Genomic DNA, 24,620 nt, shown 5'->3' on the forward strand with positions numbered 1-24,620 from the left:
CTTTGGAAAAGGCACATCTCTGCCCTGGTCCCCTCCAATCCAGTCCCCATGAAGACCCCTTCGCGAGGTCCCAATCCTCCAGGTTCCCTCTGCACCCCGGGTTCAAGGGCAGCCCCAGTGCCCAGCCGGGAGCGACACATCTCCCTGGCAGGGTGGGCGCAGCATCCCACCCCGTGCTGGCTCTGCTCCCCGCGCTCCCCACGCCGCCGCTGCCTGACTTTCCACCCAGCCCCATCTGGATCTCATCGGGCTGCTGGCGCTGAGCACCAAGGTCGGGAGGTGCCAACAGATGGAAGCCATTAGAGGGGCCGGGTCGACGCACAGTGAGGGGGGCCACATGTTGAGCGAGGGGGGCTGTGCAGAGGGTCCTGTCCCCACTGTCAGACTGGAGAGGGCAGGGGAGATGCCCCAGGCAGCTGCCTGCATCCTCTTCGGGCACTCAGCAAGGGCTGGCCCGGGCAAGGGTCTCTCTCAGCCCCTCCAGGTGCCTGGGGAGGGGGCTGACCTGTCTGGGGACCAGCCCTGCTGCCTGCCCACCTCCTGCAAGGACTGTCCCCAAGCTGGCATCTCACCCAGTGCCACTCACCTCTTCCCTGGCCCAGCACCATCTGCAAGGCGGGTCTAGCCTGGGCAGTGCCAACGCTACCCCCTTTATTGGCATCACTGCTCCATCCAGCTACGGCACGGTGGAGAGGGGCAGAGGGAGGGGGGGTCCCTTCTGCCTGCTGGTGGCTAGTGGGGGGTGACGGGCAGGGCTCAGCACCCCCTGCTCACTGATGCCCGGCACCCCTGGGAGCCTGCACCCATGATCCCCTTGACACTAGGCAGTGAAGTGGGGCTGGCTCAGTGTCTTATCCCCATGTGTTAAGCAGCTCTCGGCGGCGGGGCTGGCCCACCGCCCTGAGTCGGAGGTGCCTCCAGGTGGCTCCTGGCAGGCACGGGCAACCCAAAGCTCCTGGGAGCAGAGCATCTCTCCTTAGGGTCCATCCTGCATCCCCAGGGTGCTGGGGGCTCCGGCAATGTCCACGGCTGTGGGGTGACCCGGGAGGCGTGGGGTCCTTGGGTGCCAGCAGCGGCATCAAGTCCCATGCGTGGGCAAGCAGGTGCAGGGAGCTGGGATCGGCCGGAGCTCACTACAGGATCTGGGCCTCTGCCGAAAGAGAGAGAAGAGGGTCGGGGGGGCACTGACTTGCCCCTTTGCCTCCGCACTCCCTCCTCTGCCTTCCCCCCTTTACCCTCTCTGCACCCTGACTCACTCGGCAGTGCCTTCAAGTGGGTGGCAGCAACCAAGAAGTTGTGGGGTTTGGTCTTCTCCTTGCCGTGTTTCCTCACCCGGAGCCTGGGGACAGAGCAGCAGTGGCTGAGGACCCCGAGCAGCCCTCCTGGGCACCCAGACTGCCCGCATTCCCGGTGATCCCACTCTGCATCCTCATCCAGCTGTGCCCAGCTGAGACCTGGCACTCCAGCAGGTCAGCTCCAGGGCTACAGCAGGAGCTGCTCATGAGGTACACCAGGGCTGGGATGGGGACAAGGACCGACAGCAGAGCCACACACAGCGTGGCAGGGAGAGCCCAGCTGTGGCAGGATGAGAGGGGACCCGGGGACAGGACCAGCGGGCAGTGCCCGGGGGCAGGACTCCCAGGGAGCAAAGAGATGTGGAGGGGTGTCTGCACTGACTCTGGAGCATGAGAGTCCCGAGCAAGGCAGGAGCCTTTCAGGGGGATGCTAGTAGCAGCAGCATCTCTGGGGGATACAGAGAAAGGTCCCATGGACGTGGGCTCATCTAAAAGACCCCTGGCAGGCTGGGCAGTACCGCAGCTGGTGGGGGTGTGCTGGGAAAAGGCACTGACGTGGCAGGGGGAGCATAAACCACCTTATGGGGTTGGCATCAAGTCTGTTTGGACAGGGACCCCATAGCAGGGATGTGGGGACTTGGGGCACCCCATGCTGAGGGTTCGTGGGCCAGAGAGTGTTGGGGACAGCAATCACACAGACCCCTCCCTCTCAAAACCCAACCTACCAGATGAGGATGGTGATGACGAGAACAGCAGCCAGGACGAAGAAGGCGAAGATCCCAAGGGACACCAGGACAGCCATCTTCTCCAGAGGGTCACTGCGGTCTGGGACAGAGAGACTCTCATGGCCAAAGGATGCCTGGGGGACCCTATTGCAAGCTTCTGGACACCCCAGCTGCACATAGGCATGGGGCAAGAGACCCTTCCCATTACTCTCAGCCACTCGTGTGCCCAGGCAGGCAGCTGCCTGCGGGCAGTCCCCACTCCTGCCCATCAGCCTCAGCTCTACTCACTGATGGGCTCAGGGTTGGGAGCCTGGGAGGGCTCCTCGGCCAGGTTCTCCAGGCTGGCATCTGTAGTGGTTTCTTCACTCGCTGTGGTGGCCAGGTCTGGAAGGGCAGGAGATAGGAAACACTCAACCAAAAGCATGGGCAGCATCCCAGGGACCCGCAGAGAGGAGCAAAGAAGGGTGCCCTTGTGCCTGAGGGGTCCCACAAGCCCAAAGGTGCCCACGGGGTGCTAGTGGTGCTCTGGGAGCACCACTCGGCCCCAAGGCTCTGGGGTCAATCCCCAAATGGCAGCAGCACAGCTGCATCCTGCTGTGGGGCTGGGACATGCTTTGCCCACTTACAACTCTGCATCCCACCATGAAGCCAGTTTTTGGATGGTGCACAGGACCAGCTTTTTGGGTCAACTTTACAGGATCCCAAGAGCTGGGACTTGCTCTGGGTGATATTTGGGGGAACGGGTGCCATGGGGAAGGGCCTGAAGAGGGGCAGCCCAACGTGCTAGATGGGCTTTGGGGAGGGATGGCACAACCCAGGAGGGCTACTGGGGGCTGCAGCCTGTCCTCCTCGCACCTCTGACCGGCGTTGCCCGGGCCTCAGCGCTCCACTCGCTCCAGTTCCCTGCATCCAGGAAATCCTTGGCGCTGACTTGGACCACGTGCTCCAGCCCAGCAAAGGCATCCGTGATCACCTCAGACAGGTTCACTGTCTCCACCTGCACCGGGCAGAGGGGAGCTGTGGGGCAGGCAGGGGCACCCCTCACTGCCCTCCCTGGCCCCATGCCCACCTTCCTTTGGGCTTTGCCTTTCCTTGCCCACCGCTTACCACGGACCAGGAGCGGTGGATGACGGGCCGGTACTGGAGCCGAAATCTGAGCTGGAAGTGGGGCTCCTTGGGCCAGGAGGAGGGGTACTTCCAGCTGACGTGAAGCCGCCGTGGGGCCAAAGGGATGGGCTCCACCACCAAGCCCTCTGGAGGGTCGGGCTTAACTGTGTGGGAGAAGACAGGGAGCCCTTGTCACTCTGGACTGCCATGCAGAGGGGTGTTGGTTTCCCCACTGCCACCCAGGGCTGGGTGCCTGGGGGATGGATGGACAGACGGATGGTTGAGGACTCACTGATGGCCTGCATGGTGACGTCGAGGAGGCGGAAGCTGGAGCCCAGGGGGTTCACCTCGGTGATGTTCAGTCGGTAGGAGCTCCAGAACTCTGACCTGTGGACGGTGCAGGTGCCGGGGTGGGATGGATCCTGCAGGCACAGCCCCACGTGCCCATTCTTGTTCCTGCAGATGGGGAGACAGGGTGGTGACATGTCCCGCCCCGCCTGCCATGCATAGTTTCCCTGTGCTACCAAGGTGGTGGCATGTGGGGAGACCCTCCACGTAAAGAGCCTTGTGGAGGAGGCAGCATGCGTTACAGCTCAGACAGGGTCCGGCAGCTGCCCTCACCCCTCCAGAGCCTGGCATGTCCCTCCAAGAATGACTGAAGTGACCCCCATCCCAGCCCCACAGTCCCTCCTGGCAAGGTCCCTCCCCTGGGGCAATCCCTTCTCCCAGAGCACCAGGCTTAGGGAGCTGGTTCCCCCACAGGAACACCCAGCCCTTGCCTCAAGGACCCCACTGAGGACAGTGGCAGAGCCTTTGGGAGGGTGGTCAGTCCCCAGGGAGCGGAACTGGAGTGGGACTCAGTCCTACCTCCGCTTCTCTTCACCCGTCAGTGATTTCTTCCTGCCGTGGAGAAAGATGGAAAAGCAGATGGTGAGAATGAGGGGACAGCATGAAACCAACCCCACCGTAACCCAGAGGAGGCACAGGGGTCTCCGCACCACAGAGCAGCCCCCGACTCTCACATTGATGCCCACGGATGACATGGCACAGGGGATGGAGCTAACCCCAAGCCCAGCCCTGCTGGCGAGCAGCCTGGCAGCAGAAGCTGGGGGTCTCAGGGGAACAAGACAGCAGGGTGCCCAGGAGCATCCTCCCCAGAGGACCCCCTTGGCCACCTGGGGTTCACTGTGCAGCAGCAGCAAAGGCGCAGGGACGTTAATAAAAGCTCCCCAGCAGCTGGCTTCGTGCTCACCCTACAGCCCCCAAAACCCTCTGCTTCCCACAGCCCCCTCCTGGCCGAGCCTCCAGCTCCTGCAGCTTTCAGCAAGCCTGTGCTTTGTGAGCTCCGGCTGACTTCAAAGCAGCCTGCTAATTTGGCCTGCTGGGATAATTAGAAGCAGCGGTGCTGCCGGGGCTCCTTTCATCCTGAAGCATGCCAAAGCGCTCGGCGGCTTGCCCATGACCTGCTTCTCTTTTATAGCCCCTCTGGTGCTGGCAGACCCGTCGGCAGGGAGGGAGCCTGCCTGTGCCGGTCCCCCGGCGCTGCTGGGGGCCACCCTTGGAGCAAGACATTACTTGGTGCACTGCTCACCCCAAAACATGATCTACTTTGGGGTGCAGCCTGGTCCCTGGGCTAGGAGGCGAACCCAGGACATTGGTCAGGTGGCCAGCAGGGTTTGGTAGTTGTCCTTGGTTGGGACCCAGGGCTCACGCCATAAACCCCCCAGCCTGTGCCGTGTAGGGATACATCACCTGTAGGTGGTGATGTATCTGGTGGGGAGGAAGGTCTCCACACTGGAGGTCCAGGAGCAGGAGAAGTTCTCGTAGTCGGACGCTCTGCAGGACACAAAGGGGACCCCTGGCAGGTCTGGGGTCCGAGGGGAAGTGACAGTGAGCGAGGGGTCCCCTGTCCTGCAGCCCAGCTAGCAGGCAGGGACCCCTGTGTCACCACAAAGTCCCCTGCCACTGCAAGCCACTGCCAGGGGGGTGGGCACCGCAGGCCCATCCTGGTGGGGTCGCACACCCCCATACCCCAGCCCGTGGACATGCTACTCACGCCCCAGCCGCAGGGACACAGCATGCAGGAGGCCACCATCCTCTCCATGGCAGCTGTAGGTCCCCGTGGCGGCCAAGCTGGCATGTGGCAACACCAGAGCTCCCTGATGGATGGCCGAGCCCTCTGGCAGCACCGCAGCACCCGCCTGTCTCCATTGCACCGGCGAGCTGGGGAGGAGAGACCGGGCAGGCGGCATTAGAGGACAGGGACTATGGGGTCACCCCAGGCAAACCCGGTAAACCATCCCATCGGAAAAACCCCAGAGTGTGCACGGAAAAGACCTACCCGACATGGGCACCAGCGCATGACAGGGTCACGTCTGTCCCCACCTGTCCATACTGCACACCTGGAGGGACACACACATCCCCAGACGGGGGTTAGCACCCTGTGCCACCCCATGCCAGGGCTGCGGGTCAAGGTGGGCAGCCTGGGGCTGTACCCCCCCGGGGAGCTGGGCGGTGGCTGTGGGGTCTTGCTTCACGCAGGTACCACCATGGGGGACTGGGAAGGACTGGTCCCAGTTGGGGCTGGGCAATGGGCAGCTGCAGGGGTGGGCTGACCAGAGGACACCCATCACCGTGGGGCTGTGTTTCATGTACACCCTGATTCTGGTAGGTCTGTGCCTGCCCTGGGGGGGAATGGGGTGCCCCCAGGGTCCCCATGCCTGGGATGTGGGGGCTGTGCGAGGGACTTGGAGGGGGCTCACCTTCCTCTCCCCAGCCCTCGGGGGTGGCAAGGGAGGCTGACGCCAGGGCTGCTGCGAGGAACACCATCACCCTGCCCAGACCTGGGATGGGACTGCGCATCTGGAGGAAGGCAGAGCGGGGAGGGAAAGAGTGTTATTCCCCTGGGACAGGGCAGCTGGCGGGGCCCACACCCCGAAGCATCCCTGCAAGACTGCACACTCCACATCTCCCTCTTATCTCACCCCATCTTGCCAGGGACAGCACGGGGGCTGTACCGCTGGCACCCCAGCGGGGACAGCTGGCAGGGTCTGTGCCATTGTCACAGCCAGCGCCTGGCTGCCGAGGAGTCCCCATGCCTGGAGGGGGGACACAAAGGGCAAACACTGACCAGGAGCCTGAGGCTGCATGGGTTGGTGGGATTAAGGGCTTTTTTCCATTGCAGTCCCATGCCGGGAGCCCTGGCTGCTTCCCAGACTCAGGGTGGTCCAGAGACCTGCGCTGGTGCAGCTGGAGTGGGAAAGGACCGAGAAGAAATTCTGGCCTGTTTTTATGTGGCAGGAGACAGCAATTAGATCTGCACTGGCTCACACATCCAGGGCAGCAGGTCTGTGAGAGCTCAGACTGTACCGAGAGTGGGGCTGGCTGGGGGTCCCACATCATTGCCCACCCCCGTACCCGCTGCAGTCTGGTCTGTGCAGGTTTGTGCCCTTCTGGCTGTTTGGGGTCTCTGGACCCATGGAGAATGTCCCTGAAATCCCTTCCTCCCACTCAGAGACCACCAGTGAGGGGGATGCTGAGGAAGAGATGTGCACCCAGCTCTCCATGGGTCAACCCCAGCCATAGAACCAGGTCTCCCCACCTCTGTCTGTGCCAGCCAGCACCACCCTGTCCATCCCAGCCAGCATCTCCGTCTACCCCAGCCAGCATCTCTCTGTCCATCCCAGCCAGCATTGCCCTGTCTGTGCCATCCAGCATTGCCCTCCTGTCCATCCCAGCCAGCATCACCCTGAGGTGTCCAATCCAGCCTGCATTGTTCTGCACATATCAGCTACTGTCAGCCTGTTTGTCCCAGCCAGCATCACCCTGTCTATCCAGCCGGCATTACCCTGTCTGTGCCAGCCAGCATCGCCCTAAGGCGTCCATTCCAGCCTGCGTCGCCCTGCACATACCAGCCTGTGTCGCCCCGTCTGCGCCAGCCAGCATCACCCTGTCCATCCCAGCCAGTGTCACTCTGGCTGTGCCAGCCAGCATCACCCCAGGACATCCATCCTAGCCAGCATCACGCCATCCATATCAGCAGCATCACACTGTCCCTATCAGCCAGCCCCGCCTGCCCCCAGCAGGCACAGACAGCTGATTCATTTCTCCCTGCAAGACCCCCCATGCCCACCTCTCACAAATGGGCAGGCCTGTTTATTTACACCCTTATTGTCAGGCTCTGCTCCCGGGTGCAGGCAGGCAGGGGCTAAGGGCACAGGAGGCAGTGAGCTCCCTGCCAGCCCCAGTTGCAGGCTGCAGCTTGTGAGCGTAAATCTGGATCCCCCCCCGAGTCTCCTGGGTTTGACAGTCAAGGGAGGATGCTCAGGAGAGGGATGCTCCAGCCCTGGAAAAGTATCCTGGAGCAGCTGCCAGTTCTTCTCCTGCAGGCAGGTGCCCATGGCCACAGACCAAACCGCTTGGCGAAGGAAAGGAGAGCTACAAGGTGATGTGCTGCAACCCAGCAAGTGCAGGGGGAAGGTGTGCGCCACCCCGCATCAGCCCCATCCTGAACGTGCCAGGCAGCCTCAAATGCAAGCCTCAAATGTAAATAATTTCATGAGACTGTCATAAGCTTTTCCTACTAAACCACCCATAGGAACATTCACAAGAAACATCAGTTAAAAGGTCTCTGCCAAAACTATGCTGGTAACTAACTGGGAACATTTGGCCTGACAGTAAAATATTTTGGTGATGGAAAAAAAAAAAAAAAAAAAAAAAAAAAGACGACTTAAAATACACTTAAAAGAAGCAACCAAAAATAACCCCAAACACCACGTGGGACAGAGTTAAGGGGATGAGGATGGCGGCGGCGGGGGGGGGGGAGGGGGGGGAGTCAGGGAGCAAGGAGAGTGTGTTAGCATGGAGAGAGATAAATAGTTTTAAAATAAAATCATTTCGTCTGCCGACCGCCCTGGGTTTTTGTGCAAACACTGTGAAGGGTGAAGGCAGAGCTGCTGCACCTATTGCCCAGCATCCCCCTCTGCGGCAGGGGAATATGCTGTGGGTGCTGGCTCACTCCTGACATGAGTTTGCCAGGTCTCAGGGCCACCAAGACCTGCCTGGAAAAATCATAGAATCATAGATGATCCTACAGCTGCGACGCAGAAAGGCATCTTTCCCTGGATGGACAAGGGAAGAAGTGGGGGCATGGCACAATTTGCAGCCAGCCGCTGCTGATGTCCCTGGGGAACGGGGCAAAGCCCTGCCGGGCCAGCCTGCCTGCCAGTGGTATTGCCAACAGACCCTCAGGAACCCTGGACCCCCACATGGTGGCAGAGGGCATTTCTGCAGACCCCATGCCCAGCTGCATCCCAACCCCTGATCTCCATGGCAACCCTGCAGCGGTCCCCCACCGCTCACGCTGAGGGACACCCTGCATCCTCCCACCCTCCAGCACCCTCTGTCCCACAGCCCCCCCAGTGTCCCCCATCCTCACTCCACCGCCCCATGAGCTCCTCTGACCTCAGACGGGCTCTTTTGGGCAGCTGCCCACTCCTGCCAGCACGGCGTGGGTGAAGGCAGCACTGACACCGCCCCCCCACCCCCCCAGACACACGCATTGGCTTTGTAAATGACCCTCCTGAGTGTTGCCAAAACCTTGCCACAACCGAGCATCGCCGCAGAGAGAAGAAACAGGGCAAGCCCTCCCTCGCCTGCCCAAAGGCCACAAACAAAAGGGGAAGGAGCCGCAGAGCAGGGGAAGACCCGGAGCCCTCGCCGGCTCCCGGTGCGGCGGCGTGGCAGGGGTCCAGGCGCTCCGGGACAGCCAGAGCTGCAAAACAGCCTGCCCAGAAACCATCCCTGTACTTTTGGCAACCCAAATTCCCTGGGCCAGGGGAAAAATCAGGCGTGCAAATGAACGCACAGGCACACGCGCTGCCACACCGCCTTCCTCGGCATCTCTGCAACCCCACGGATGGGCACACAGGCGGAGAAAGCATCCCTCTATGCTTGCACCGCCGGTGACACTTCCCGGGGACAGGGAGTCCCGGGACACTCGTTCTGGACCCAAGCCGGGACAGGGGGAACAATCAGAGCTTTTCTTCCTCCCGGCATGCTAATCCTGGCCTGAGAGGCGTCTGCCACCCGCCTGGGGCTGGGTGACCTCCCGTGGCCACGGCCAGGGCAGAGGGACCCAGCCCAGCCTGGGACTGCGGCTTGGCCCGGGCAGGGAGGGCAGCGGAGCCAGACTCCACTCCCTCGGCACGGGACGCTCTCGTCACCAGCACAGCCAGGGTGACCAGGCTGTGCGTGGCACCCGTGGATGCGAGCCAGGAGCGCAAGGTGCCACCCTCCATCCCACACCGACCCTGCTCTCCCGCTGGGCATCATTTGAGCTCATTCAAAAGTTTTTGGGGAGCTGCAGGGAGAAGTCCTGCCGTGAGCCCCTTCCTGCATCCAAACCATAATGCTGTGAGCAAAAACATCCCCCAAAATCAGTCATGTGCACCAGCACGGATGCCCACGCAGGGTGCGACAGTCCCCCCGGCTCAGCTGCTCTGTGCCATGCGCCGTCGTGGCCTGGCAAAGCTCAATGCAGATTCCTGGGGGAGGACAACTTTCCATTGTGCTCGGCGCTTTGAAAGACAGTGGATTTTGGCTTTTTTTTTTTTTTTTTGCTTTGCTTCATTTGAAGTCACTCTTCAAAGCAAATGAGCCGCACGAAGATCCAGGGGGGTGGTGGTGAGGACACAAGCAGATGATGCCATGCTGCAGGGCTGAAGATAGCAGCGGGGAGACATGGGATGCTCCCCAGTCAGCACAGAAAACTGGGGTGCCTCCTAACCTCTCCCCGGGGTGGTCCGGGGAAGCACTGCTGTAATGGAGATGTGGCAAATTACCCAAAAGCACTTGGCAGCTCTGTCCTGCCAGAGACACCCACCTGCAAAAAGCTGCTCTGAAACGGGTGATGCCCGATGCTGGCTGGCTCTAATGCCCTGGAGATGCCATCACTGCTGCCCCTCAGCGGGGGAAGCATCCCTACCCCAGACCTCACTGCCAGTGCCCGCTATGGGAAACCCAGTCCATGGCCAAGGGCGTCTGCGTTTTAAAGCAGAAGAATTTCCCTCTTCTTGCTGTCCTGAGGGGTTGGGAGTGCAGTGCCCTGCTAACCCCCCCTGCTCCCAGTAGCCCTGCAGAAGTGCCGTGCCTGGCCCCGAGGAGCCGCGGCATGGCCTGAGCCCATCCACGTGGCTGCTGATCTGCCCAGAAACCCGGCAGCATCCAAGCCCTGCAGCATCACTGGTCTCCATCATCATTGCATCAACATACACCTTCAGGACGGGGGGAGCCTAGACCCCACTGCTGGGATGGTCCCCTGCAACCAGCCACCCCTGTCCCCTAAATGCCGCTGGCACCCTCCCAGCCACTGGGTGCCCAGAGAAAGCCCAGCAGTGGGTGCTGGCAGGGAGGGAAGCAAGTCCCCCACCACTTCCAGGGCCACCCGGGGCCACGCACAGTCCCCAGGACCACTGGCAGCACCCGGGGGCAACTCCTCGCCCACCCTGGGCACTGCCAGGGTGATGGTCCCCAAGGCCAAGGGGAGAGCCCCGCTCGCAGTCCCCAGTCCCTCCGGTGCATTGGGGATCTCGAAAAGGGCTGCTTTCCTCCGCACTGCTTTGGTGGGGTGCCGAGACCCCATACCTGCTGCGGGGGGCACCGTGCCAGGCTGAGCTGAGCCAGCACACGCACAACTGCACCCAGTGCAACCCCAGCACATGGGAATTACTCCAGTTAAACCAGTTGCAGCCTGGATGTGGGGCTAAACCCAGGATAGTGCCGATGCGGGGCTTAACTCAGGGCAGCCCAAACGGATTTTACCCCACACAGCCCAGGAGCAGGATTAAATCCTGCTCAGCCCGGGAGTGTGATCAAACCCTATTTAGCCCAGGAGCGGGATTAAATCCAGCGCAGTCTAAATTTGGGGTTAAATCCAGTGCAGTGGTTAAATCCAGCTCAGCCCAGGAGTGGGGTTAAACCCAGCACAACCCAAACGTAATGTTACGCAGTCCAAATGCAGGGCTAAACCCAATGCAGCCCAGGAGCGGGGTTAACCCCAGCTCAGCCCAAAGACGGGGTTAACCCCAGTGCTGCACCGGGAACCAGTTCACCCCCACAGCCATCTACGATGCACATCTCCATCCAACCCAGACCAACCCCTCCCCCCGACATCCCCTGGTGATGCCCAGCTGACCACAGACCCACTGGTGTCCAAAGCCCAGCCCAAACCTTCCCCATAACCTGAGGGTCACCTCTCTCCTCTGTGGGGCTGGCAGCTGCTAGCCGGACCTTGTGCTGGGGGGCCACCACACATCTCAGCATGCCGGTGGCTTCACGGAGGTCAGGCTCTTCTGCTACCCCTAGCCAGGAAACTCCCACCCCAACGCCCCGATTTCCGCCCTCCCCTGCTCCATCCTGCGGGAAGGAGAAGTCTCTGGCTCCCAGTTGTAACCGGAGGCATTGGCAAGGGCCAAAACAGCGAGGGCTCTGTTAGCAGCCAGCAGCCCCAGCGCCACGCCAGCTGGCAGCCTTGTATTTGGAGGGGGGAGAGAAGGGGTCGTCCCCCCCCACCTCCATCCCCATCCCCACGCTCTCCCCCTCAAGTCACATGCCAGAGAAATTCCTAAAAATAATCTCCCAGCTGTAAAGAAACCTAACGGCGCTACAGCACCAGTGGGTTTCTTTACAGCCGGGAGATTATTTTTAGGATGGAGGGATGGAGTTGGGGGGCTGCATCCCCACTGTCCTCGGCACAGGGTTGCGGGATGGGGACAGGCATAGTGCTGGATCCGAGTACACGGGTGGGACCCGCTGGCAGGGCGCTGGGCCACCCTGTGATTAGAGCAGGGTGGGAAAGGCTTTTCCTGTACCAGGAACGTTTTAGGATTTGGGACATTTTTCTGCTCCTAGGCTCAACCCAGCTCAAGAGAGGTTTTGGTGAATCCACAGCTCCCAGTACGGTGGGACAGCCGGGTACCAGCCTGCATCCCAGCATTTCACCCCCCTAGCAGCATCTGCACCCCCCAGAACAAACTCCCCCCACGAGCTGGCCCTGAAGCTGATAGAAAAGCATATGTGTAGGGCACACACACATATATGTACATATAAGTGAGCGCCTCACAGAAGCCCAGGTGCTCCTGAAGAACTCCAGCCTGAAGCTGGGAACCCCAGGCAGGAGAGGGGCCCCACAGCATCCCCCATCCCTCCCCATGCTCCAGTCCTTGGGAGCCATCCGGCTCAGCTCCATCCCCGAGGCACGAAGGCGCCCGGGTCAGCCAAAAACGCTGCGGGGTGGCAGGGCCAAAATAAACATCTCACCGTACTGCAGCACAAGCACTCCTCCAGCTACCAATTTGCTGTCACTCCTTTTGCAAAACAAAATCCCTTTTAGGCTGGAGAGGGGCTTTAGGTATCATTAAGGGCCACCTGGGCAGCCAAAAAAAGCCACCACCAAAGGGTGGCCCGTTAACCCTCTGTACCCCACCAGCAGTGTCCCGGAGGGGGCGAGGGTGGGTGGCAGTTGTAGACCCCCAGCAATGTGTGATGTGGGGATGCTGGTGCCAGGCTCTGGCACCTGGTGGGATAACCATGGCTTGTCTTCTCAGAGCTTGGAGGCAACCCTGCCCGCTTTGCCATGGGGAGACAGCCCAGGGGATGTGGTGGGGCGCAGGGCACGTGGCAGAGATGGAGGCTGGGGAAACACCGTGCTGTGGCAGCACCCATGCCCCCTGCCTCGTGCCAGGCCACTCAGGCGGCAGACGTCAAGCCGAAAGGAGAGGTGGAGAAATGAGAAGAAGTGGGGAAAAACTGGGGCCGAAGCCCACCATGGAGGCTGGGGGAGGCTGGGGGCTGCGGTGCAGGGCAAAGGGGGTGGAGGCTGTGCCCTGCACGAGTTGAGAAGGGAAAAAACCCCACTGGCTCGTTTTCTGCCAGAGGAGAAAAACACCCAACCAAGTTCTCCGGAAAGATTAAGTGCGATCGTATCCGAGCCGGGGTGGGGGGAAAGCAGGGCAACGCAGTGAGCGTGCTGACACATCTCCTTCCACGATGCTGGAGAGATGCCCCGGCCCCGCTCGGGGCCAACTCTGTTTACAGGCTCCTATTGTCTTTTTTGCCTTTTGGTGTCCCGTGTCATGTCCCCTTCCCACCCCCCCCACCCCCCCCCCGAGTGTTATAGTTCACAGTAAACAAAAGCAAGCAGCCTCTCACTCCAAACATTTCAGCCATCCCAAACTTTCTCCGGAGGGGGGCTGCCCGTGGAATTTTCCTCGTCCAAAAGAATTTCGAAATGTTCCCGTTGCAGCCTGCTCTGACTGGAGGCCAAGGCAGCTCTGAAATCCTTCACAGAACGCTGGAGCTGCCCTCTGCACAGCCGTGGCTCCGGTCGCAGGCACCAAGGACCAGCAGCCACTGTGCCCCCAAATCCCCCCATGCACAGGGAAACCCACCAGTCTGGCACAAGTGCCGGAGGGTCCCGGACTGTACAACCCCCCCAAGCCCAGCCCATCACCTGAAGGGAGCCAGTAGGTTCTCCTGCGAATGGATCCCGCTTTTTGTATTTCAAGCTGCCGCTACAGTTATTATTGCGCCCAGATGATGATGCTAGTGTAAAAGGCTTGGGTACACCAGGGGTAGGGGTTCTGTGTGCGTCCCAAAGCACCTGGTATTTCTCTTTGCAGGCATCCCTGCTCCACCAGCCAAAGGGTTGGAAGGTGAAGCAGTTGCCAGAGCTCCTCCTTGGAGCAGTCGGTGGCACCCTGGGCACCAGGAGGGCAGTCCGCAGCAGTGATGCCTGCTCACTGCTTGGGCATGGGAAGGGGTGGTGTGCTGCATCCATCCCTGGGGATGGAGTGGGGGGCACAGTGCTGTCCCCTGCACATCCCCGGGAGAGGGCACGTGGAAGAGAGGAGGAATTGTCCTCCAGGATAAGCCATGGCGATGGGTGCCACTCAAAGGTGCTGCTTGTTCCTCCCTGGCCCACACCACACAGTCGGGGTGTGCACCCCAGTCCCAGAAGAGGTGGGGCTCCAACATGGGCAAGCAGAAACCCCTCAAGAGCTCCCTTGGCTCCAGCTAGGCACAGATGTGATGTGGAACCCAGCAGACCCCGGTCTGGGGGTGCCAGCACTGCTCAGCCCGCTGGCAACGGGGGCTGCAGGATGGCCCCCGAAACAACCAGAGAGATAAAAGCCCCACACGAAAGCCAGCAGTCACGGGAAGAAGCACCCAAAGCTCAGCCCAGCGCAGATTTGGCTGTCAATGCAAGCCATTGTGCTGGCCTGGCACGTCGATGTCCCCTGCTCCCTTTCCAGAACAGTCCACTGGGTAGGTGGTCCCACAGCCTGACACACACCCAGACACACCGGGGAGCCCCCACGTCCTCCCTCTCCGAGCACACACAGATTTGGGGGCTGCAACCCCTTGATACACCCATGCTGCCACCCCAGGAGGGCACAACCTTGCTGGTACCCACCGCATCCCTCCCCCTTGCAGCATCCCAACCCGGTGGGCGCACAGCCCCGTGCCACCACAGCAGCACTGGCGGGATGGGGGGAGATACCTCAGCTCCACGCTGGAAGGGGGTCTTGCCGTGGGACGGGGCTCCGCCGGGTGCCCCCGCTGCCTCTGTACCATCTCCCCGCGCCGCCTCGCTGGGCTCTCCTCCTCCGTGGCGGCTGCTCGGTGGCTTGGCGTGGGAGTGGTCCTACACCCCCCCCCCCCCCTCCTCCTCCTCCCCGGCCCCCAGCAGCCCCCTCCCCTATATAAAGGGGCCAGGCAGCGGCTGTGCGGGGAGCAGAGCCCCCGACACAGCAGATGGGGTCTGTAAGGCGAGGCTCCCCCAGGTGTGTTTGCCTTGGCTGGGGCTCAAGCCTGTCTAATTAGAGCTATAGAAAAATTATATTAAAAAAAAAAGGAGGGAAAAAAATAAAAAACCAAAAAAAAAAAACGAGGGGGGAAAAATAATCCTCTCCCCAGCACTGAGGCCCAGGGTTTGGCCGGGGTTTCTCGTCAGGCCAAGCGCAGGCGATACAGGCTCTGCTGGCAGCAGCCCGGGGAGGGAGGGGTGTTTGTGGATATTAAAACGCCATCGTAAAGGAGAATAAAAGGGCAGCCTTGTTTCGGAACGAGTCTCTGAGGCTTTCCCCTCTCCCGGCATGCTCGGCACCTGGCCGGCAGCACCAGCAGCTCCCCCTTCCCGCAGCCACCCCCGGCTCGCCCAAGGACTGGGGTGCTGCCAGCCAGATCCCAACTCTCATGGGGGGATGCCCAGCACCTTCGGGTGGGAGCACATTTGGGAAGCCGTCCCCTCCCCTCTCTGCCCCCCTTCTCCTCCTCCCCCCCGGCTCTGCAGCCCCCTGCACCGGGTTAAAATTACAGCTGGCGCTTCTGGGAAACCCACCCCTGCACATCCCGTCCTCCACAACCCCGCAGTTCTCTGCCTTTCCCAGGCAAGGCTGCCCAAGCCCCGGCTGCTTGGTGGCAGCCACACGGCAGCACCGCCGGTATTTCACCGCCTGGCCTGTCCCTTCCTCCCGGACAGAGAACCGGACCATGTCTCGGGCCAGGATTTAAAATTAGCGCCTGGCACCGGACATCCCCGGGTCTCTCCCCATTCCCAGGGACCTGCAAAACTCTGCAGAAGACCTCTCCTTGGGACACCTCCCCAAATCCATCCCCAAAGCAGGATGCTGCCTCCCGCAAGCATCTCCTCTGCCTCCATGCCGCCATGCCGAGCTCCGAAAGGTCACGCCAGGAGGCTGGGGACCAGCCGCAGGTGTCACCCTAGCAAAGGTGGCCCCGTCCTGGCCCCACCTGCTTGGCCAGAGGTGCCCGTCACACATCTGGCTTCACTGCTGCCATCTGCCCCCTCCCCAGGGCAGTAAGGAGGGGGATGGTGGGCTGTGAGCCCTGAAGCTCCCCCACCCCTCCCTCCCTCCATCCCTCTGTTCTTTCCCCTGGCAACATCCCAAAAGTGCAGGCTCAACTAGTGCCCCCCTCTCCCCCCCCCCCGCCCCCCCGGCGCGTGGGGACCCCTGGCACACGCCATCCCCAGCCACAGCCCAAATGACTAACGCCCCGGCAAGCGAGCCGGGTGCCGCCGGGGCGAGCAGGGCCCGTCCCTTGGCTGTGCTCCCTCCCCGCGGCGGTGAAATCACGTCTGGAGAAAGCATGGGTCGTCCCCCCGCTGCTTCCCAGGGAGGATGCTCACTCCCTGCCCCGCTGGCCGGCCGCCCCCGCTCTGCAAACCCCGCATCCCAACAGAAGGATGCTCCAGGCACCCACATCCCATCTCCTCCTCCTCCTCCTCACGCCAGACCCTGCGGCAGCCTCCCAGCCGCGGAAACGGCTGCGGGATGCGGAAACATGGCAGCAAGCCCCAGGCGCTCGTAAAAACGCTCCCGGGGAGCGGGCAGGAACCTCTAACCTCCCTCTAACCTCTCTCGTAGCAGCGCAGCCCTGCCAGAGCCTGGGGGATGATTGGTGATGGAGGGGGGGACCCCTGACAACCTCCCACAGCAGAGCAAACCAAACCAGCTCATGGAAGGAGCTGGTGGCTCTGGCAGGCTGGAAACACGCCGAGACAGCACCGGAGGGGACGGTGATGGACAGGCCACCGCCGCTTGGCTCCGACCTGGCACGCGGCACGCGCCGGCTGCGACGGGGGTGACTAATGCGGCTCTTTAAACGCTTCCACCAGCACGGGAGCGTGGCTCTGGGTTAGGGTTTAATTATCTGCCTTCCTCCGCAGCCCGCCCTCTCCTCTTGCCGAACCGCCGCGGGGACCCCGGGGACGGCATCCGTCCCCTGCTCCGGCCGGGGCTGCTGGCACGGAGCGAGCGGGGCCGCAGCAGGGAGCTGGCCGGGAGCACGCCGAGGCTGCAGCTGGGGGCTATAAAAAGCACGGCTGCAGTACGCGGCGAGGCACTGAGAGGGGAATAAAATAAAATCAGGTGGTGAATGAGTTGGGCGCTCGCTTCTGCAGCAGGGCTGGCCCCTGCGCCGCTCCCCATCATCCCAGCCCGGTGAGGCTGGGGCAGAGTGGAGAGCGGAGATTTGGCAAAGGATGGGGGATGCGGGGCTGGGTCAGCAGGCGATGAGGGGGGGGGGGGTCACGGCTACGGGAACGATCGCTGGCTCCGGCACGTGGGCTTCTGCCTGGGGTGGAGGCACAGCAGCCACCCCTCGGCCAGCTCAGAGATGCACCCAGCTGCCTGGCAGCTTGCACCGGAGGATTAACTGTGCCCTGATTTACGGCCAGAGGTGCCTTTGCTGGGAGGAGGCTGGCACACCGACAGCGAGAGCAGGCACCCCACCAGAGCCCAGCACCCCAGCCCTGGCGGGGACCTCACCCCGCGGGGACAGTGGCGGCGCAAACTGGGGACAGACAGGGCTCTCCTTGGGCTGGCGGGAGCTCCCCGCTCAGGGACACGCTGTGTTTGCACAAGCCTGAGCGGGGGAAGGTCAGATTAATTTTAAACTTGAATAAACAAGTGGAGAAGGCAATGCCAGAGCTCGCCTTTCCCAGAGGGGATGCCCAGCAGCAGGGCACAGCACCCGCAGCACGGCCGTGACCAGCCTGGGTACTAGTGGGGCTCAGCCCCGGGGCTCACATTGCCCTAGGAGAGCTGGGACAGACCCAAATCCCAAATCCCAAATCCCATGCCTGGGGGCCTCCCTTTTCCACAAGGAGCTCCCGGCTGAGTCAGTGCTGGCAGCGGGGAGAGTGGCTCCCACTCGCTTTTGCAAAATCCCTCCAACCTTCATGGGGAAGCGCCAGCCCCCGGGACCCCCATCCCACTGGGAACAGCATCGGGGCTCGCCTGTCCCCCGGCCACGGCACACAGCACAGTCTTGGACAACAACCAGAAGGGAAAAAAAAATAAATTGTTTGTGGGTCAAAAGGAAAATGGAAAAAAAGAGAAAAAAAAAAGTTTGTGTTTTTCGTGCCAAAAGGAAAATGAAAACCAAAACATTTTGTTCTAAATGATAGGCCTTGTTTAGTTTTCAGTGGTTTTACTTTTTTAAAATGGTTTGAGTTAAATCGAGCTAAATTTGGCTTCCAAACATTACCTTGGGGTGGGGAATAAAATAAAATAAAATAAAAAAAAAAATAAAATCAAAACATCTCATTTGGAAAATGTCAGAGCAAAACGCCATGGCTTTTCCAGCCCTGGGAGAGCCTCAGCCGGGCTCCTAACCCAGCCTCAGCTCACAACTTGCAGCGGCCTCTCTGAAGCAGCTACTTTTTCTAGAAAATAAAGCAGTTTCTGTGCCGATTGATGGCCAGGAGGGCTTCTGCCCTGGTGCCTGGCTCCCACTGGGGATGTCCCCTCTGCCCGCGCTGGTCCCCGGGACCTGCCGGGGCACAGAGAGACCCCACTGCAGCCGGCCGCCGTGCGTGTGAGCCGAATCCGAGCTGAGCCGCTCTCCAAAACTCCTCTTTAAATGTCTTTTCTATTAGGTCAGCATTCCTGCGTCGCCCGGGGAAGGTGGTTACGGCCGGCAGCCCAGCACACAGGCTCCTCGGTGCCGGCTGCTGGCTCTCCATCAGCAAGCAGCCTGCCCACGCTATTAAATTACTGAGAAAAATGGATCATTTCACCAAAAATTAGGTGCAGGAACCTCTCGCGCAGTGGCAAGGCGAGCTGGTAATTGGAAATTCATAGAGCTGGCCACAAATGCTGCCTCCGGCTCCGCTCCACCCTCCTCTGGTTGTGGTGAGGGATGGTGGAGAAGGCGTTCACTGCCATCCCTGAAATGCTGCTGCTGATGGGAGGTGCAGCGGCCACGTCGCTGGCAGCACTGCTGAGGTCCCCTGTGTGCCCCAGGAGGGTCAAATGCTGCTGCAGGGTCCCTCCGCCCTTGGTAGATGGGGAAAATAGGTGAAAAAAAGCTCTCAGGGACCTTTCCAGGCACTGGAGGAAGAAAATCCTCTGTGCACAGCCAGACCTGCTCCCTGTTAACCACCCTGCTGGGGACACGTCTCATGGGGATATCGTCTGGGGATGCAGCAGGACACGCTGCCTCAGCACCCATCTCGCTCTTCCAGCTACACCCTGGGGGTGAGGACCAAGATGACCTTCGCCACAGACCTTGCCTCGCTTTTACATCCTTCACCCATCCCAGGCACAGCATGAGCACCACTGCTGCTCCATCTGAGCCTGGGCATCTCGGCATCCTCCTCCTGGACCACTACGAGTCCAAACCTCAGTGCCTCGTCAGCCAAGTGGAGCCCTCCAAGGCATCTATGGGGCAAACCACCCAGCTCTCCGAGCTGCCCCAGTGTGTATCTGCAGCCTCTGGTTGGGAAGGAGGGATGGGGACGTGCAGCATACCAAGGGCTGTGTCAACAGGATGCTCCGAGAGATGGGACCCTCCGGAGCTCACACTGGCTGCTGCCTGCACGGTCGCAGGCATCCTGCCCCCAGTGCTGCGGGGAGGGGGAACACAGCAGTGAAGGAACCTGAGGCACTGAGCTGTTTTTTTGGGTGCCCACTGTGGGTGCAGTCCCAGCTGGAGAAGGGAAACAGCCAGGCAGGGGACTGGGGAGGGCAGGGAAAAGGGATGCTTCCCTGGGCACAGCCGTGCTCCAGCCACAAAGCTGCAAAACTCAAAGCCAGGATGGGGTGGAGCAGCCTCAGGGGAGCTACAAAACAGCCCCCACCCCCCCCGGGAGCCTCACAGGAGCTAAAAAAAATGAAAAGCAGCTGAAGCACCAAGGAACCCCCCGGGGCTGCATGCTGGCCCTTGCAAGACAAGGATGGAGCAATAGCTGGTTGGGTCCACCAGCTCCTCCTAAGCCTTGAGGCCTCGGGCAAAACTCATGGAAAGCAAAGGCAAGGCTCCTTGCAGACCTCCCCAGGGGTTGGCCCTGGCCCTGCAAGAAAGTCTGGGGAGATGCCAGCTGGCTGGTCCAGGCACCCTGCGTGACAGCGGCTTTTGCAAAGCCAAGCCGGGCCACCGCGGCTGAGCCATCCCCGGGGACCTTTGCGGGGCTGTTGCAGCACAGCTGTCGGGAGCTCTGTCGCAACGCTGGCACGGCACTGAGCTGGCCCACGATGGAGACCCTGCGTGATGGCACTTTTTGGTTTTTCCTAGCTACTTTTGCAGGAAGGCGAGGCCTGAATCGTGCCTTTCTCGGTGCTATTGAATTCAAGAGGCACTGATGCCCATGCTGACCTTCATCAAAGAGGGGCTGGCAAGGTCCCTGGCTCCAGCTGCAGCTATCGGTCTGGCCAGGATGAAGCAGGCGGGGTTTTCGGTCCCAAAGGAAAGGGCTGGTGAAAGCACAGGAAGGCGAAGGAAACAGCTGGACGGGCACCAGCCCATGGGGACGTGCTCCAGGGACGCTGTGCCAGCCCCACTGCCTCCCACGTGCTCTTCTGAGGGGACATCCACACCCCTTAGGGCTGGCAGCAGGATGGTAGGCGGCAGCCCTGAGCCCTGTTTGGGGCTCCCCAGGGTGCGATGGGACTCAGGGGCAGTCCCTTTCTGCTGAAGTCAGAAGAGCCTCCCCAGGCTGCCACAGAGATGATGGTCCCCCAAAGCTAGCAGCTTCTCCCATCCCCTCTTCCCCTCGGTGCATCTCCAGCGTTGGCTTTTCAACAGGGATCGGTGTCCCTTGTTTTCATTTTAGGAGGTGGGATAAATCAGAAAATGCCCAAATGACCTTCTTTCTACCATCAGGATTTCATTAGATGAAGGAGCCCTAAACTTTTCCACCTCACCCTATAAGGCAATCTCTGTGGGTCCGTAATCATTTTTATTAGGCAGTTTCTATTTCAGCTGCCTCTGTATTCAGAGGAGGGGACCAAAACTGAACAGCCTCTGGGGAGCCCTGGGTTGATCTCCAAAATGCTTCCAACATCCTCCCCTCCCCTGGTGAATAAACAGTCTTACCTGTGGTCCCCGGGCCATCGCCATCTACATGGGCCAGCCCCACATCCAACAACACCAGGTCTCACCCAAGGTCTCCCCAGACCATCCATTGTCTCCAAAACCATCTTCAGGAAATGTGTACAAGCAGGGCAGCAGTGGATGTCACCTTCTGCGAGCCAGACCCTTCCAAAATCCCTTGTGAGCTTTTTTAGCAAGGACCAATCCCTGCTGAAGCAAGCCCAGGCTCCGCTGGTCACATGTGACCACAGCACACAGTCCTGCTAGGATGGAGGGAAGACAGGTCTTGACAATCACTTGGGTTTCTTGTCTCTCTTCTCTTGGACCTCCCTCACCCCAAACACCAGAGGAGGAGATGTTTGCCAGGTTTTTTTTGCATGTCCCAGACTCATGCCACTGGAGAGAAGGATGAGTTGAACCTTCCAGCCCAGCCCTCTGCCTTTACCGGAGAGCCCGGCACACGCTCCAGGGGCTGTGGGTGCTGCAATCGTCCAAAAGAGCCCAAAGCTCCCCCTATCCCACCCCTGTGCCAGCGTGACTCAGAGACCTGAGAAGCAGCCAGACTCGAGAGATAATTCCTATTAACACACTGATCCCTGACACCGCAAACCTGCTTCTAATTTCCAGAGGAATTTTCCTTTTTCCATGGAAATGGTCCATGGGAATCTGGCTGTTGGAGGAGACGACTCAACCACAACTGCAAGGCATCTGCAACCTTCCCCACCTTCACAGCCTGGACAGGAGGAGAAAACCATCACTGGGAGGTGCAGAGAGATCTGCCGGTAGGAATTCAGGTCGCAAGGTCACTACAACCGTGGACAGAGAGATTTGGTGATGTTCACACATGCCATGCTGTTGTAACCACAGAACACTTAGAAAAACCAAAAGCTCTCTAAACATCCCAGCGAGTCAGCCCAGACATCCCAGGGCTAATTCCTGATGCTGGCTTTGTATCAGCATCCCAAATGCTGGTGAGGCCCCGGCACATCGCCCATAGGGGAGAGCTCCCATCCCATCCAAGCTCCGTCCTTGGCTACATCTTGGCCAAGGGCAGAGCCACCCTCTCCCATGCCTGAACAAGAAGAGGGAAAACAAGCTGGGAGAGGTGCTGAAATTTTCTGAAGGGAGAAAAGCAAAGCCACAAGCCGGCACGTGCCCCCTCCTGCGGGAAGCATCTCGCAAGGGGTTTTCCTCCAAAGCCAAACCCACGAGAGAAGAGGAGGCAAGAATCCTCCAGCTTGTTTAACCTGAGGAAGCTATAAATACAGCAGGGTAAACACTGGAGAGGGAGAAGAGGTCTTGAACTAAAAGCACAATGTTGGCACGAACCCATGGGGGAATAAGCTCTCCAGGAACGCATTCATCAGGAAACTGGAGGGAGGTTGAGCCCTGCATGAGCAGGAAGAGTCTGGAGTCGCCTTTGAACAAGAGCAGAGCGGAAAGAGAGGGTTTGAACCCAGTGCTCTGCTAGTTCATGGCAGGTGAGGGTGCTGTGCACCGTCACCATCCGAGAAGGTTTCACCACTCAGGATGGTGCAGGCAAGCCGGGGGAGAAGGGCAGAGGAGGCAGGGTACCTGGGAGTCTAGGGGATGTAGGCATGGGCTGCCCGGGCGCCCACCCAGCATGACGGCTTCTGATAAACCCAGCAGCCGCAAAAGGGAACTGCCGCTGCTGCCACGATGAAGACGGCGGGGAGACTTGCCACGCCGTGAGTCATTCATTCATCCTTCACAAACAGGGCCCGCACTCAGCCAAGCATCCTCCTCCCCCCTCCCCGCCGCTGGGACAGCTCTCTGGGACGGGGAAAAAGTGGCTTATCAGATATAATCAAGTCAAGTTTTCCCCTCCCTGTGAGGTTCCCAAAAACCTGAAGTTCATGGAGCAGGAGGCAGGGCAAAACTGGAGCTGCTCTTCTCTCAGCTTCCTGCAGGCAGCCTCTGCCTTCAGCTGCAATCCCCCATGAACCCCTCCCCAACACCCTACTGCACCCCCACACCCCCTGTTCATCCATCGCCAGTGACATCCAGCCCTGCGCACAACCCCACTGTCCCCGCTCAGCCCCTCTCCCCCAACTCCAGTCCCACTTTGGCTGCCAAAGTCAGCTCACAGCTCTCCAGAGAGGAGACATGGCCCCTTTCACTCCCCCCAAAAAGGGCCAGGTTGGTACAGCAGAGGGTGTATGAGTGCTGGGAGGACATTGCAGCCAGTCCTGTCCCTATCCCTGCCCCAGGAGGGACCTCTGCCAGCTCGCAGCTCCTTGTGAAGCTCCTCTACCTCATGCTGGGATGGGATGCCGTGGGCTCCGTGCATCCCCCTGCGTAACCACTCTGTGACCTGCTCTCCTATAAAGAGAGGCAGAGAGCAAACACCCCACCTCCTCCTGCAAACGCGGCCAGACATGGCTCTAGCCTGCATGGAGCGGTCACCTCCCGGCACCCGAGGCACTCGGCCAGCCCTGGGAGACTCAACACCGGCTACGCCACCAACGCCAGTCGGTCCAACACCAGTTTGGGCACAGCAACACGTCTGAGAGTTGCTGCAGCTCTGGATTTCTCCCCATGGAGACCAGGCACAATGAAAATGAGATTTTCCAAGGCACCCCCAGGCCCCATCACAGTGGGGTCTCGGTTTGCTGACAGCGATGCCTGAGCCAAGCTCAGCCCCGTGGACCCCTCTGACACCCTTCACCAGCCCAGAGCCAGAGCTCGGGGGGGGACCCGAGGGGTGACAGCCAGCCTGCGAGGGTGGCAGTGGGTACAGCCCAGGGCTGGGCACCCGCAGGGGCTGGCAGAGGATGGAGAAGTCGTGATTGAGACAGCATCCCGGGGCAAGGAGGGACAAGGCAGGCAGAGAGCCCTGCCAGTGCCCGCGCATGGGAAAGCGCCTCTTTCCGCGCCTCTCATAATTGGGAGCAGCTTTTCCCTCCCCGGACCCCCCAGGAGAAGAGGGGGCCCTGCCAAGGAGGCGCTTTGCCTGCTGTTGTTCCAGCCTTTCTCCAGAAAACTCCCCCCGAAGACATGGGGAGGGGGACTAAAAATTCAGGGCGGGGGGGGGGGAGGGGGGAGGCTGTCTGCGGAGGCTGAGGCAGGGACTCAAAGATCCCACCTAGGGAACTCCATCCATTCATCCCCCGAGCATCTCCGGGCAAGGCGGAGGCAAGCCGGGCGGAGAAGGGGGAGCAGCACCGGAGGTACCGCGGGGTGGGGGGGTGGGGGGAGCAAATCCCTGCCACCTACTTTGCGCGGACACAGACACAGACACACACATATATTCCCCCGTACGAGCAGCAAACAGCCGCGGGAGCCGCCTGCCTGCGCGGCGCCGGCAGCCCGCCCGCAGCCGTGCGCCCCTCACCGCGGCGTCGGGGCGGCGGCGAGCCGTTCCCCTCGGGTTGGGGACGATAGCGGCGGGGGGGGAGGGGGGGGGGGGCGGGCGGACGGACGGACAGACACGGGGACACAGACACGTTTTTTTACCTTCCTGCGTGGCGACGCGGCTATGAGTCCATGGCGCTCGGCGGAGCGGGGCCGGAGCCGGCAGCGGGTCCGGGAGCGGGAGCGGGGCCGGCGGCGGGGCGCCCGCGCCGGGCTGGCT

General features: G+C 60.9%; 1 protein-coding gene across 1 annotated transcript; it reads right to left on the bottom strand.

Annotated features, from left to right (window-relative positions):
* Positions 1-600: 600 nt before the first annotated feature.
* Positions 601-24,620, bottom strand: IL11RA (interleukin 11 receptor subunit alpha). The gene is made up of 13 exons (XM_082497282.1): positions 24,503-24,620; positions 5,890-5,989; positions 5,469-5,529; positions 5,184-5,350; positions 4,880-4,994; positions 3,995-4,027; positions 3,420-3,583; positions 3,128-3,291; positions 2,876-3,017; positions 2,309-2,404; positions 2,021-2,120; positions 1,257-1,339; positions 601-1,150 (listed from the first exon to the last, which is right to left on the bottom strand). The coding sequence occupies exons 2-13, from the start codon at positions 5,987-5,989 to the stop codon at positions 1,134-1,136; spliced, it is 1,242 nt and encodes a 413-aa protein (XP_082353408.1). The 5' UTR covers positions 24,503-24,620; the 3' UTR covers positions 601-1,133.

The sequence above is a fragment of the Vanellus vanellus genome, assembly GCF_965231255.1.
Source record: "Vanellus vanellus genome assembly, chromosome: Z".
NCBI lineage: Eukaryota > Metazoa > Chordata > Aves > Charadriiformes > Charadriidae > Vanellus > Vanellus vanellus.

Excerpts from the sequence above, each read along its gene's own strand:
- IL11RA (XM_082497282.1), bottom strand. The coding sequence starts at position 5,989 with ATGCGCAGTCCCATCCCAGGTCTGGGCAGGGTGATGGTGTTCCTCGCA. Across the intron at positions 5,351-5,468 it reads TGCGCTGGTGCCCATGTCGG|CTCGCCGGTGCAATGGAGAC; the intron begins GTAGGTCTTTTC and ends TCTCCTCCCCAG. Across the intron at positions 4,995-5,183 it reads TGTGTCCCTGCGGCTGGGGC|ACCTGCCAGGGGTCCCCTTT; the intron begins GTGAGTAGCATG and ends CTCGGACCCCAG.